We start from the raw sequence: 15227 nt of genomic DNA, 5'->3' as shown, positions 1-15227 counted from the left end.
GTTTATCAGCTTTTTGCGATTGAATTGAACATTGCCAAATGCATCATTAAAAGATATTGTATGCAACCTGTGCGGTTAATAAATCGCAAAGCAGCATACAACTCACCTCCAACGTTTGGATGCAACCTGTGCGGTTAATAAATCGCAAAGCAGCATACAACTCACCTCCAACGTTTGGAAATGACAGTTCACTTTCTCATCCATAGCCTAAAAACACGTATCAAGTGCAAGTGCGCTGTTTAGCTGACATCTGAAGGCAGGGGGGGGGGCATTTAGGACGTCTTCTACCTCGGATCGCTGAAATATCCTAATGATTATGATCACACTTCCGCAATTCAAATATTATGGCGACACTATACCGAAGATGGTTTAGAAACTTGTGAACCAGTCTCGAGATATCAGACTTGATGAAATATCTTCACGCTTAGAAGAAAAAAACTCCAGGCTTCCGTCATAACTGTCAATTAAAAAAAAAATACAATTAGGAAAAAACTAATCCTGTGGAATAGTATACATAGCCAACTTTATCTAGTTGTACAAGTCCCATGCGAATAGGGCTGTGGTGTAATATCATAAAGAAGACACATTTCCCATAAATCTTTTCATATGATCTCCTCCAGGGAGTGAAATGGTGCCTCCTGGCCAATGAGGAGGTGCCTTCCATGATCATGGCCATCACGGGCCGCCGCGGCCGACCTCCGAACCCTGACAAAGAGAAGCCCCGCCCCCGAGCTCGGCGCACCAAGGGTGGGCTAGTCCGAAAGCCCGGCAGGCCGCCCAAACCAAAGATGGTGGACCTGCTTAGCAAGGTTGACGCCAGAATGCTGGAGAGGCTGGAGGCCAAGGGTGAGTGGACATAGCCTGGTGAAATGAGCCTGTTCACTGTTTGGAATGTAGGCCACTATACAGACTGATTCAATGGCAAGACGGGATTAGTAACGTAATATTGTAGAATATGTCTGCATCAAAAAGCTTGTATTAGGTTGTGGTTTTGACGTCTTGAATGTAGCTGTCGGATCTCTATTTTTAGAAGCTCTGACTGAGGAGGACAAGGAGAAACTTGTCAAAATCAAGAAGAAAATGAAGAGAAAGGTATGGTATACCAAGTATAAAAATCTGAAGACTAAAATTGCATCTTTGTGGTGTTTCTAGGTTGCTTCCAACACACTAAGTCAAATGGTTACTCTCTTCTAGGCAAGGATGAAAAGAAAGGAGAATAACCAGAACAAGAAGATCCGACAGGAGAAAAAACAAGCGAAGGTAAGGATTTACTTTCTTTTTAAGACCAAAACACAAATCGGTCTCCCTCTTTATCTAATAAATCCCTCGCCTTCTGTGTTTCCTGTGCTCAGCTTGACAAAGCCAAGGAGACCAAGGACCAGGAGGTGGTGAAGGCTGAACCAGCCGACCAAGAACCCCCACAGCCTGCCCCCCCACAACCGCCCGCCCCAGAGCCCAAAAAGCGTGGCCCTAGGAAGAAGAAAGCTGAGGTGCCTTTACCGGTCGTGGAGACGGACCAGGAGAGGGTAGCCCAGGGGAAGAGAGTGTTGGGGGCCAGGAGTAAGGCCAAGGCCCTGGCTAAGGCCCAGGCAGAGGCGGAGGCTGCAGCCCAGGCGGCCCTGGCAGCTAAGAAGCAGGTGGAAAGGAGAGCCCAATCCCAGAGACGGCTGGAGGAGAGGAAGAGACAGCAGATGATCTTGGAGCAGCTGAAGAAGCCCACTGAGGACATGTGTCTCACAGACCACCAGCCCCTTCCGGAGCTGTCTCGGATCCCTGGCGTGGTTCTCTCTGGCGTGGCCTTCTCCCACTGCCTGACTGTGGTGGAGTTCCTACACAGCTATGGCAAGGTGCTGGGCCTCCACATCCCCATGGATGTGCCTAGCCTCAGCACACTGCAGGAGAGCCTCCTGGGCCTGGGAGACAGCCAAGGCGAGGTCCAGGATCTGCTCATCAAGCTGGTGGAGGCTGCACTACACGACCCAGGCCTGCCACCGTACTACCAGGTGTGTGTTGTGGACTCTATGGAGCTAGTTTTGCTGATGGGTGTTCCTGTTTTTATTTTCTTTATTTAAAGTTCTGGGCCTCCCGGGTGGCGCAGTGGTTAAGGGCCCTGCACTGCAGCGCCAACTGTGCCACCAGAGAATTGTAACCGGCCACGACCGGGAGGTCTGTGGGGCGACGCACAATTGGCCTAGCGTCGTCCGGGTTAGGGAGGGTTTGGTCGGTAGGGATATCCTTGTCATCGCGCACCAGCGACTCCTGTGGCGGGCCGGGCGCAGTGCACGCTAACCAAGGTTGCCAGGTGCATGGTGTTTCCTCCGACACATTGGTGCGGTTGGCTTCCGGGTTGGATGCGCTGTGTTAAGAAGCAGTGCGGCTTGGTTGGGTTGTGTATGACTTTCAACCTTCGTCTTTCCCGAGCCCGTACGGAAGTTGTAGCGGTGAGACAAGATAGTAGCTACTACAACAATTGGATACCACGAAAATGGGGTAAAATTACAAAAAAAAAAGATAAAGTTCTGTCTTCATGTTGACATTTCACTGTTAGCAATAGTTTACCATTTTAAAAATGTAGTAGCATGTTAACCCCTAGTTCAACAGATTAACCAGTTCCCTTCTCCCTCCAGTCAGTGAAGATCCTAGGGGAGAAGCTGGTGGATCTGGAGCTGACTCGCAGCACAGTGTCCGAGGGCCTGCGAATCTTCCTGGAGTCCCACGGCTTTGACATGGAGGTGTGCAACGTGCTGCGGACCAAGACCTTCCATGCCCTCGGCCCCGACACAAAGGCTGCCATCCTGGGCTTCCTGGTGGAGGTCCTCAACGGTAGCAACATCGTCATTAGGTCAGGGTGACAATACAGATAAACTAAGGAGCTATCTATCAACCTTCACGCCCTCGCTACTATTACTGCTGATATTTGTTTAATGAAGTATCCTAAGTGTGATGCAGACATCTTCCACAATGGAAATGTGTCAAAAGAAACCCCTTCTGGAAAGAATTTCCCACATTTAAGTGATGCCTGTTTGAATGTTTTTGCATTGCAGTGAGATTGACAACACACTGGAAAACATGGCTACTTACAGGAAGAACAAGTGGATCATCGAGGGGAAATTGCGCAAGTAAGGCCAGTCACGGCTCCTTTTAATTTAGCGTTTGTCTTAGTTGGTGGAAGGAGAGTGTGTGATACCACTGATGTTGTGTGGGTTTTGATATCTGATGTGTGTGATCTGACGTGCATGTGCTCCCCCCAGACTGAAGGCAGCTCTAGCACGGCGTACAGGGCGCTCTGAGGAGGAGCTGTGTCTCGAGGAGAGGAGGTGCAGTGCCAGGGTGGCAGAGGAGGAGAACCTCATTCTACAAGGGAGCAGCTCCATGCAGAGGGGCCGCCGCACACCCAAGGAGGAGCCCAATCTCGGCGACGTACGTACGCGCACGTGTGTGTGTCAAATTCAATGTGGCGGTGAGGATGTACTATATATTGTACTCACCAAATGCCCTTTCCACAGACTGACAGCCCCACCAATGACAGCGTTCCAGAGTTGGAGAGGCAGATCGATAAGCTAACGAAGGTAAGGCTAACATACTCTGCAGTTCATCCTCCGCATTCGTTTTTTTATGTCGTGTCTGTTCTAACTACATTGTGTGCGCATGTCTGGGTTGTTTTTTAGATTTGCTAAATATTTCCTCTCCTCCACAGCGGCAGGTGTTTTTCCGTAAGAAGCTGCTCCAGTCGTCCCACTCCCTGCGTGCGGTCTCTCTGGGCCAGGACCGGTTCCGCCGGAGATACTGGGTCCTGCCCCACCTGGGAGGGGTGCTGGTGGAGGGGCCTGAGGAGATCCTAGGTGAGTCACAGAGAACCTGCCCTCAACCCTCTGCTAGCCAACAAAAAAAGATCTTTAGCATATTTTTATTGACTCTAAACATATCTCTCCTCTGTCTGGTAGCGTCAGAGGATATCCTGGTGAAGGAGGTGCCTATCACTCTTCTGAAGAGGGAACCTAAAGTGGAGGAGACGCTCACTCCTACAACCCCTCCTGCCCCCCTCCCATCCCCTCTCCCTCCCAAGTCTCAGACTTCCTTCCCCCCTGAGGAGGACCCCCTCCCTGGCACTGCCTCTCTCATGAGCAGCCCCAGGGCCCGTGGTCGCCCCCGCAAGATCAAACCAGAGGTGGAGCTACACCTCCGCACTGCCAAGTGTCGCCGCCGTCGCCGTAGCAGCAAGTCCGGCGGGGAGGAGACTAGGCCAAGCGTTGCCCCAGAGGCCACCACCAACGGCTCACAAGACCTCACGCAGTCCGCCTTCCACAACTGGCTCAGCCACTTGCAGGGCGCCATAACTAACGGGACGGAGCCAGCAACAGGCAGCCAACCAGAGGACAGTGTGAAGGAGATGGCGGAGAAACAGGGGCAGTGGTTCAACTTGCTGCCCAAACAGCCGTGTGACAAAACCTCTCTGACAGAACCCCAGACCCACCCCAGCACACCCCCCAAACGCCTCCCTCTGACCCCCAGCACCCTGCCCGCCCTCGCCGCTCCACTGCTGCAGGTGAGTCCCAACCTCAGCCCCCTGCACACTCTCCAGGACCCTCATGGGAGAGAACACTCTACATGCATTTTCATATGATCTCTTATCAAACAAGCACTCTTTCTCCCTTTCCCTCTCCAGTCTGTCCCAGCCCCCTCGGACTCCCCACCCCAGGTGGCCCCTACCCAGACCCCCACCCCAGCCAAACCGGGGCGCAGGCGGAGGAGGGGCAGCAGTCCCGCCCGTAGGGTTGGGGCTAGAGGGGCTGCAGCTAAGCGTCGTGGCCGCCCTCCTTCCACGCTCTTCCAGGAGATAGAGCAGCAGTACTTTACTCAGCTCGTGGTCAAGCCCATTCCAGCATGTAAGCCTTCAATTCAATCCATTCAGTTCAAGCCCATTCCAATACCACTGTGGTTACGTGTATCAAATTTCCTCACTGCGGTTTCTGATGAGACTTGTCAGCAATGTAAACATGCTGCAATTTGAGCTGTTGATTTGGCTTGCATGATAAATGCATGGTTAGCCGAAAATACTAGCATGTTCAACAAGATCAGTAGTGGTTGACATGTTTGTGATGTGGTTAGCCGATATGACTAACATGGTTAGCTAACGTTGATATGCTAGGCGGCGATGCGGGTGTCTAATGTGTGTGCTGTTGCTGTTGCCTTAGCGATGGTGCGTGGCTGGTGGTGGATCAAGGAGCCTGAGGAGCTGACGGCTACCCTGCAGGCCCTGCACCCGCGAGGCATACGGGAGAAGGTACTCCACAAACACCTGGCCAAACACATGGAGTACCTGGCTGAGGTCTGCACACGACCCATCAACGGTGAGGCAATGAACACTGGTCACTCAGTCAGCTATAGGGGAAGATGTGATAATAAAAGGTGTACCGTGTTTCGGATTGCTTGTGTTTTATATTGAAGCTGCATTTGACATCAATGGGACTTGGTTTAAATAAGGATGGTTTTGTAATGAATGGAAACTGGATGACGACACGTCTTTCTGTTCCCTTTCTCTCTTGACCATCTCTCCCTCTCTATCCCCTTGCCTCTTCCCCTCTTCTCCACCCTGTCCTCTCACCAGACACTATATTCCAGGTGAAGGTGGAGGTCGGCGAGGCCCTGCTGGAGGCTCTGCAGCAGCCGTGGCAGGTCCAGGAGCGGGCTTTGGAGACAGACGTCAGCGCCCTCCGCTGGGTGGAGGACCTGGAGCGGAGGGTCACCGCCGCTGACCTGCACCTCAAGGTGAGGCGCCAGGGGGACAGTGGGGCTGTGTTGCAGTAGTCTAAAGTGGATTCCTGTGTTTGGTTCAATGCCTTTCCCTACACCTGGACCTGGAAATTGAATTGGGGGAGAGGAGATTCCCAAATAAGACCCCCCACGTTTACAGCGTTTTCAGATCTGGGCGGACAAAGGCGAGGAAGACACTTTAGACTGTGGAGATGCACCCAGGGCTGCGTGGGTGGTTGTTAGATATGCTAGAGCTTAATCGTTTTGTCAGTTTTACTATGGCTGCAGTTGCACTGAATGTCCAGAGGGTGGAGTATTTGGCCTGTGTTGCTGCAGTTTGTACAGAGTGACTGTGTGTCCCCCCCCCCCCCCATGTCATAGTGTCATGCAAAAAGAGGTCACACTCATCACATCACATGTCCATGACTTATATTTCAAGATGGCTCCCCAGAATGGAAGGAGTGACACTGACAATAGCACGGAAACGCCAGGCGCAGGATTCCAGGTACAAACCAGGTTTCAGATCTAATGTTCGCTCGTCGTCACCCTGTCTTAAGATCTACACTCGTTCACACGTCTTCATGTTTCCCCCTTTCCTTTATTTTCCTTTAATTGTATCTGTTACAATTCCTCTTTTCCTACACCTCTTAAAATGACATGGAGTTGTCCCAAATATCAGAACGTGTAGAATTCTCACTTTAACACCCCTGTTCCTTACTGTTAGAAATATGAGCTGTTTGTCTCTCTGCTCCTTCTATTCACCCTGCCTCTGTCCTTTTTTAGGGGCCTGCTGTTATGTTGTTAATTAGTAAACGTCGTTATACAAATGTGTTGTTTGATGTCTTCACTTGATGTCGCTTACCTTACCTCACAACCCTTTTTGAGTCTTTCTCTAGCTTCAAAGTCCTTTTGCTAACTGCTTTTTGGTTGTCGAGAACTATAATATTCTCTTTTCTGTTATTCTCCCTCCTCCCCTCCCCTCAGCCCTACACGGTCCCAGAGGCAGACTCCACACGTGACGACCTGCGGTACTACGAGCATGACACGGACCCCCGGGATGACTGGATCGTGCGGACCAAGAAGGAGTGGTCGGACCTGCCCCGCGTGGCCAGTCACCCGCTGGACCTGGCAGTGCTGCGCCTGGCCAACCTGGAGAGGAACATCGACCGGCGCTACCTGAAGGAGCCCCTCTGGAATCTGGCTGAAGTGGTACGTCTCGCCCCGCTCACCCCCGAGGAGAGCCAGATGGGCCAGATGGACGTCATGAGGTGAGAGGAAGGGACAGGGTAAAAGTCAGGCTAGGAGGTTAGAGGTTGGAAAGGATGGAGTGGATGGGAGCGTGATTTAGTCGTAGTAGGAGGGATTGGATTTGTGTAGCATTTGGTCAATTTGCTTAAAACACTTCAGTGATTTAAGCTTTTTTCTCACTTAAGCTCTTAACTGTTTCCGTAATCTCTTCCTTCCCCTCTCTCTCTCCTGCCCCCCCCCCCCCCCCCCAGCCTGGAGAGTGAGATAACCTCCAGGTTGCGGACATGGCGTCAGGCCCTGGATCGTTGTCGGAGCGCCCCCCAGCTGTGTCTGTGTCTGCTGCAGCTGGAGAAGGCCATCGCCTGGGAAAGATCCGTGGTCAAAGTGGTGAGGACAAATCCACTAGCAATATTCAATATCTACACTGAGAATAGAAGGTACTGTTATAAAGGGAGGGAGGAGGATGGATGTTGGCAAAATTAGTAGAGGTAGCAGACACTTTGATCCAAGGCTTTCGACTCTGTTAATCACCACATTCTTATCGACAGACTAAACAGCCTTGGTTTCTCAAATGACTGCCTCGCCTGGTTCACTAATTACTTCTCTGACAGAGTTCAGTGTGTCAAATCGGAGGGCCTGTTGTCCGGACCTCTGGCAGTCTATGGGGGTGCCACAGGGTACAATTCTCGGGCCCACTCTCTTCTCTGTATACATCAATGATGTCGCTCTTGCTGCTGGTGATTCTCTGATCCACCTCTACGCAGATGACACCATTCTGTATACTTCTGGCCCTTTGGACACTGTTTAACTAACCTCCAGACGAACTTCAATGTCATACAATTCTCCTTCCGTGGCCTCCAACTGCTCTTAAATTCAAGTAAAACTGAATGCATAATCTTCAACCGATCGCTGCCCACACCTGCCCGCCCACCCATCATCACTACTCTGGACGGTTCTGACTTAGAATATTTGGACAACTACTAATACCTAGGTGTCTGGTTAGACTGTAAACTCTCCTTCCAGACTCACATTAAGCATCTCCAATCCAAAATTAAATCTAGAATCGGCTTCCTATTTCGCAACAAAGCATCCTTCACTCATGCTGCCAAACATACCCTCAGAAAACTGACCGTCCTACCGATCCTCGACTTCGGCGATGTAATTTACAAAATAGCCCTCAACAAATTGGATGCAGTCTATCACAGTGCCATCCGTTTTGTCACCAAAGCCCCATATACTACCCACCACTGTGACCTGTACGCTCTCGTTGGCTGGCCCTCGCTTGATACTCGTCGCCAAACCCACTGGCTTCAGGTCATCTTCAATTCTCTGATAGGTAAGGCCCCACCTTATCTCAGCTCATTGGTCACCATAGCAGCACCCACCCGTAGCACGTGCTCCAGCAGGTATATCTCACTGGTCACCCCCAAAGCCAATTTCTACTTTGGCTGCCTTTCCTTCCAGTTCTCTGTTGCCAATGACTGGAATGAATTGCAAAAATCACTGAAGCTGGAGACTCTTACCTCCCTCACTAGCTTTAAGCGCCAGCTGTCTGAGCAGCTTAGAGATCACTGCACCTGTACATAGCCCATCTGTAAATAGCCCATCCAAATACCTCATCCCCATACTGTATTTATTTATTTTGTTTATCTTGCTCCTTTGCACCCCTGTATCTCTACTTGCACATTCATCTTCTGCACATCAATCACTCTAGTGTGTAATTGGTATATTGTAATTACTTCGCCTCCATGGCCTATTTATTGCCTTACCTCCCCATTTTTACCTAATTTGCACACACTGTATATAGAGTTTCTTCAACTGTATTATTGACTGTATGTTTTGTTTATTCCATGTGTGTGTCGAACTGCTTTGCTTTAGTCCTGGCCATGTCGCAGTTGTAAATTTTAACTTGTTCTCAACTTGCCTACCTGGCTAAATAAAGGTGAAATAAAATGTTTTTAAAAATTAAACATCCAAAGCAGCTTCCAGTAAACACATGCAGTATATTATCACTGTCTCAAAGACAGCAACAGAAATGTTTTCTTCAAGACTCTACCTGTGTGTCTGTTGTAGACGTGTCAAGTGTGCAGGAAGGGGGATAATGATGAGTACCTGCTGCTGTGTGACTGCTGTGACCGCGGCTGCCACATGTACTGCCTGAGGCCAAAGGTCACCCAGGTGCCAGAGGGGGACTGGTTCTGCCCCACCTGTTTCTCCAAGGTGAGGACTGACTGGGGATCTGCTCGGCTAGCCTTATGGATTACAGCAGTGGTCACTGGTCCCCTAAAGGTCGATCCACAGCTTACTCAGTCATTTAAAGGGCGTGCGTTTTCCGGAGTCTGATTTTTTTGGGGATCAATGTATACCTTTTGGTAGCATGATACTTTGCCGATCCTTGCGTTCCTAGACTCCCAAATAGCAACATTCAGACGGGTGATAGCAGTGATTTTCTTGTCTTCCCTTGCTAGCTTGCTTGCTTGCCAGCAAGCTAGCTAGTGTCGTGTCTTTGGCTATGCCGGATTAAGTGATATGGCATGCTATTCTATAAAATCCTTTCTCCATAATTAATATTACCGGATTGAGCTAATCATGTAAATGTAATTAACTAGAGAGTCGGGGCACCACAAAATAATATTTATAGAGCTGTTATCTTCCAAATAAACTCTTAAAGACCTAGTTATATTTTACCTCAGTAGCAGTCAATATTAATCGTCATCTTAATTCAGTCTCATCTGAAAGTTGTAAATTCTTGTTTTAACCGGAACACGCGGCAAACAACGAAATGCACCGTGGTCTACTCGCGAGAAATATATCACTGGTCAAGCTTATATCTCCTGAATTTCAATCGGCTGGCTCTTTGTCCTCGCTCGAGAAATTAGTAATGACCGAGCCTACCCGCGTCTGAAATGCAGGAGGCAGAAATAGCCCTGCGTTTGGCCAAACGCTCTATTTCTCAGATTTCTATAATTAGCTTTATCAGCCCTCATACAGAAATGTATTCACTTACGTTATCCACTGACTACGTCAGAGAACAACACTGAGGCGGGGAATCCTCAGCACACACACACACACAATAATGCTTGTCTCTAACACCCATAATGTGTATAATAAACTTGGTATATTATGTGATCTGCTTTTCAATTTTATACAGGCTGAATCAAAATGAAAGCGTCATTCTATTTTAGATTCCTCGTACAGGAGCACCAATAATGTGTCTTTGGCTATGCCGGATTAAGTGATATGACATGTTTTTCTATAAAATCCTTTCTCCGAAATTAATATTACCTGATTGAGCTAATCATGTAAATGTAATTAACTAGAGAGTATGTGCACCAAGAAATAATATTTATAGAGCTGTTATCTTCCGAATAAACTCTTAAAGACCTAGTAATATTTTACATCAATGGCAATCGTCACCTTCATTCAGTCTCATCTGAAAGTTATAAATTCTTGGTTATCTTCACGAACCCTGGCTAACACGTTGAATCAGCAATACAAAATTGGGTTAATTATTTATTTACTAAATACCTAACTAATCACACAGAATTAGATGTACAAAGAATGAATCATACCTTGATTACAAATTACGTCAGAAAGGAAAACGTCCCTAGCGGGCAGAACGGATATGACAGCTGGTTACACAAAAGAAAAGGGTCTGGGTTTGAGTGAAAGAGCGAGAAGACTGAGGGACAAAGGGAGAAGCTGTGCTGTCGTAAATACAGTATCTTATGCATTCTAAATTACCGCCCATTTGGAAAAGGAAAATGCAATAACTATTTACTCTGAGCTGCGCTTCGGTAGGTTGGTGGTAGATGGAAGGCTGTGTTGCCAAACCGAGTCCTTTGTCCTTTGAAGAATGTCTCTGGCGGTCAATTGGATACGTTGTAGTAACGTCGTTGTGTGGTAGATGTGATACTCTGTCTGTTCTTTCCTAGACCTGTTTGCAGCTGCTGTTGCTAACTCAACGGCTCTGTAGTGAATAAGAGTTCAAAGTTCATACCATTCGCAACCAAAGCTCACGCTGATGTTGGCTTCGTTCTGTAGTTATTATCTGAACCATTCTGACATCGGACCGTCATCCTCACATCCTCGGAACAGGAGGTTATATTGTCGTCAAGGCTTTATATTGGAAGGGAGAGGAGGGCGTGTTTGAAAAGTTTTATAACCCATGTCCCTTCACAGGGGCGGGCCACTGATTGAGCAGAGCCCTAACCTTATGAAAACCCAAATCTCTCATTTGGAAGCTAAAATTACATTTCATCTCTTCACCAATAATTTTATATTGAAACATTTAAATTGAGCAACAATTCCATGTGACTCCGATAACTGCAATGTGCAGACTTTCCACTGTAGAGTTTGTCATCCTATCATTGATGAGAATGTCCCAGATGACAACCGAACTGACATCATATTCATTAAGTACCACCGCATATGTTCAATTGGTCGGATTACCAGAATATAGTTAATCCCCCCCCCCCACCTTCTGATGCTTCCAGAATCTCTACGTTAACCAAGGGGTTTTCAAATTTCACATCAGTAGGGTAGAGAGAGGAAAGGGGGGGGAAGAGGTATTTATGACTGTGATAAACCTAACCCCAGGCCAACGTCATGACACTAGCTTTTTAGCTTCCCACATGTCCATGTGAAATAATCAGATTTCTAATAAAAATGATGCCTTGGCTACCCTACAATATTGTAACCTACAACAGTATACCATTTTGATATGCTGCTTGAATGCATTCACTCCCATATCGGCTAAAAAATAGAATGTAATCATTTTAGCTCATAAAAAAAGTAAAAGCACATGGCTAACACCTGTTTTTACCTTTTTAAAGTAGACTGGAATCGCATAGTTTTAGTTGTATTTAGTTGTATTTATTTACGCCAAAGAAAACAAGTGATAGACAACAATACAGACAAAATAATAATTTAAAAAACAACATGCAGGTGTGGTTGGAAGTCCAAGGGCTTATTTGAAAACCACACCACAAAAAACTATATTCAATACATAAGTACACAAAATTAAAACCGATAACAAAACCTAAGTATAAATTAATTGATCAGTAATCACACAAAAAAAACATATTTGTTTTGTTTAAATGTGTGTGCATGTGAGTGTGAGAGAGTTAGATGGAGATGACTGAGTAGTTTGGCTCATCAGGCTGACCCCCAGTCTGCGCTTGACGTTATTGAGGGATGATGTTATGTGAAGATAATAGTATAGATGTATTATCAGTATTAACTTTCTGGGAGGTGCATAACTGGCGTACATTGTTGTAAATAGACAAGATATTGACTTTCTTCAACAAAGGTATAGATGGAGCCAGGTAATTAGAGGAGGTGTCTAGTCTTGCAATGTATTTTGTATGAGTAATTATGTGTAGGTATGAGGCATATGTACTGGCCAGGAAATGAGATATGGGTAAAATGAAGCTATATTATAGAGTTAGGAAGCAAGCCTGATGAACCAAACCATTCATCTTTCTGATCATATCAACAGATTTCATCCCTTTGCTGCAGACAAATTGAATATGATCTTTCCAGGAATACTTTTAATCAATTAAAACTCAATCTAGTGGATGTAGTGTGTTCCTTTTCATTCCCACCAATTGAGATTCTGGCTCTTTTTTTTTTCAAACAATATTTTTTATTCTTACTAGTGAATACAATAAAGTTGTATTTGTTTTTTAGCATTTAAAGATCATTTGTTTTTCTGGAACTATTCAGAAAATATGGCCGTGTCTGAGTTGGCTTCATTAATTTGTGAATCAAAATTCTTGTGTGATAAAATCAAATTGGTATCATCAGCAAAGAGAATGGGAAGTACGATAGACACAGCAGCAAGGTCATTGATATTGAATAGGAATAATAAAGGTCCAATTGTTATACCCTGTGGCAGGCCACAAGATGTCTTGGCCCTGGTAGATCTGTATCATAAACATAACTATATAGCCAATTATACAGTTTGAAGTTGGAAGTTTACATACACTTAGGTTGGAGTCATTAAACTCGTTTTTCAACCACTCCAAAAATTTCTTGTTAACCAGCTATAGTTTTGGCAAGTAGTTTAGGACATCTACTTTGTGCATGACACAAGTCATTTTTCCAATAATTGTTTGCAGACAGATTATTTAACTTATAATTCACTGTATCACAATTCCAGTGGGTCAGAAATGCACATACACTAAATTGACTCTGCCTTTTAAATAGCTTGGAAAATGGATTAAATGGGATTAAATGTCAGGAATTGTGGAAAAACTGAGTTTAAATGTATTTGGTTAAGGTGTATGTAAACTTCCAACTTCAACTGGATATATGTAATATAAATAGCTTTGTTTTTAAGGAGAAAAAAATAAGAGGAGATGAGTGAGAATAAATGTTTCAGTTAATCTGGTCATATTAGAGGTAATAGTGTATATATTGTGGTAGAGGGATTTTAGTTCAACGTCGAAGGGAGAGACAATGGTTGTTGCAAATGGGATCCCAGTGCAAAGTGGCCTTTAAAACCAAAAATGGTTCCCAAATGGTTGTCCAGATTTTAAGAGAAGAAACAACAACCGGATTAGAAGTCAATTTGGATGCAGTAATGGGTCTAGTGGAGCTAACAAGGGAAGTGAGAAAGGAAAGGACCAAGCTTCTAGCTGGCACCAGTCTGTCCCAGGGGTATGAAGCCAAAATGTGAGTTTCTGAATGTTAGCAGCCCAGTAATAGAATATGAAATGAGGTAAAGCTGAACCACCTTCAGAGTGGTTTATTTGAAGCATTTGTTATTTTTATTCTGGAAGGAAGAAATCAGCTGCTCCAGAGATTTGAAAAAGTTTTTTTATTAAAAATTTGAGAGGAGCAATACTGAGTTGAAAGCGAGGTAGGCAGGCCTACGAACTTACAAGGAGCCCCCTTATTTTGTGACGAAAAACGACAGTAATGTACTGCGATGAGTTTCAATTTTCTTGATTTATTTTACCTTTATTTAACTAGGCAAGTCAGTTAAGAAAAAATCTTATTTACAATGACGGCCTAGTGGGTTAACTGCCTGTTCAGGGGCAGAACGACAGATTTGTACCTTGTCAGCTCTGGGATTTGAACCTTCCAGTTACTAGTCCAACGCTCTAACCACTAGGCTACCCTGCCGCTCAGCAATACATAGTCTGCCGAGCCTCTAACCAGAGGGCAGGGGTTCATAACATCGCAGATAGAAATGACCTGCCTTTTCAACCTAGGTTAGATTGAGAAACTGATTTACTTTTTGAAAATTCAACCAAAAAGTCACATTGATGCAATGTGATTACAATTATCTGCCCTGTCGTTTTGGCAAATTTAATTTGAAACTGAACCGTTATTAAACCGTGATAAGATGAGATCCTTAGGCCTAGTAATGCTAACACCAGCCTCTCTACCCACAGCTCGCTGTGTAGTCACGCGTCACCCAGGCTACCGTACACCCTCCTCTCCTTCCAAACCTGCTACTCTGTAAAGTGGCACCGAGTCCTCTTTAACCTTTCCCCAGGGCCTTTTTTTTACTCTCTGTCTCACTGTGTCTTGTTGTTGTTTGTAAGGCGAGTGACGGTGAGTCACCACATAGCAACCAGCGCTCCTCCAAGCAGAGGACCCGGGTGAAGAAGAGGAGGTACGAAGACGACAGTTCTGACGAGGAGACGGTGCCCAGCAGACGTAGTGGCGGTGGTGATGGCATGGCAATGCGACATAAGGACGGCGGCCCCGCCTCCTCCTCCTCCTCCTCCCGTTACTCGGGAGACGGGGGATGCACGACGGGCTTCTCGCCCGCCAAGCGCCGCCGCATGACCACCCGCAACCAGCCCGACCTCACCTACTGCGAGTGAGTCTGAACTTAGAGCAGTTATCTCCTCACTGTTAGTCGTTAATGGACCACGAGCTTCCATTTACTGACTTCGGATCACTTCTTGTTACACTGGTTTCTGTTGGACCACTTCTAACGTGTGTGTGTGTGTGTGTGTGTGTGTGTGTAGAATCATCCTTATGGAGATGGAGTCTCACGCTGACGCCTGGCCCTTCCTGGAGCCAGTCAACCCCCGCATGGTGCCTGGCTACCGACGCATCATCAAGAACCCCATGGACTTCCTCACCATGAGGGAGAGGCTGCTACAGGGAGGGTACAGGGCACTACTTCATTCTCTGTCTGTGTCCGTCTACAACATGACCCAAACTTCCTTTTAAGGAGGCCGGTTTCTCTCGTTTCCCATCAT

The 15227-nt window shown here is 46.6% G+C and overlaps 1 protein-coding gene across 4 annotated transcripts in view; it reads left to right on the top strand.

Annotated features, from left to right (window-relative positions):
• The window catches only part of baz2a (bromodomain adjacent to zinc finger domain, 2A), a 43028-nt gene that overhangs the window by 26630 nt on the left and 1171 nt on the right, over positions 1–15227 (top strand). Inside the window, exons 10-28 of one of the 4 annotated variants that reach the window (XM_036987945.2) lie at positions 621–846; positions 1031–1092; positions 1195–1260; positions 1353–2003; positions 2628–2842; positions 3045–3119; positions 3252–3420; positions 3507–3569; positions 3698–3842; positions 3945–4546; positions 4667–4886; positions 5196–5351; positions 5609–5769; positions 6194–6259; positions 6739–7022; positions 7254–7389; positions 9076–9222; positions 14559–14839; positions 14991–15134. In XM_036987945.2, coding sequence (XP_036843840.2) covers positions 621–846; positions 1031–1092; positions 1195–1260; positions 1353–2003; positions 2628–2842; positions 3045–3119; positions 3252–3420; positions 3507–3569; positions 3698–3842; positions 3945–4546; positions 4667–4886; positions 5196–5351; positions 5609–5769; positions 6194–6259; positions 6739–7022; positions 7254–7389; positions 9076–9222; positions 14559–14839; positions 14991–15134 — 3869 coding nt within the window. Of the gene's footprint in view, positions 1–620; positions 847–1030; positions 1093–1194; positions 1261–1352; positions 2004–2627; positions 2843–3044; positions 3120–3251; positions 3421–3506; positions 3570–3697; positions 3843–3944; positions 4547–4666; positions 4887–5195; positions 5352–5608; positions 5770–6193; positions 6260–6738; positions 7023–7253; positions 7390–9075; positions 9223–14558; positions 14840–14990; positions 15135–15227 lie in introns of those variants that run through there. The other 3 variants (XM_090184262.1, XM_090184263.1, XR_016483270.1) reach the window with 3 other exon arrangements.

This window comes from Oncorhynchus mykiss, chromosome 9 (assembly GCF_057628025.1).
Source record: "Oncorhynchus mykiss isolate SJ-2025 chromosome 9, ASM5762802v1, whole genome shotgun sequence".
NCBI lineage: Eukaryota > Metazoa > Chordata > Actinopteri > Salmoniformes > Salmonidae > Oncorhynchus > Oncorhynchus mykiss.
Note: the sequence above shows the minus strand (reverse complement) of the source record. Positions and strands in the feature narration are given on the sequence as shown.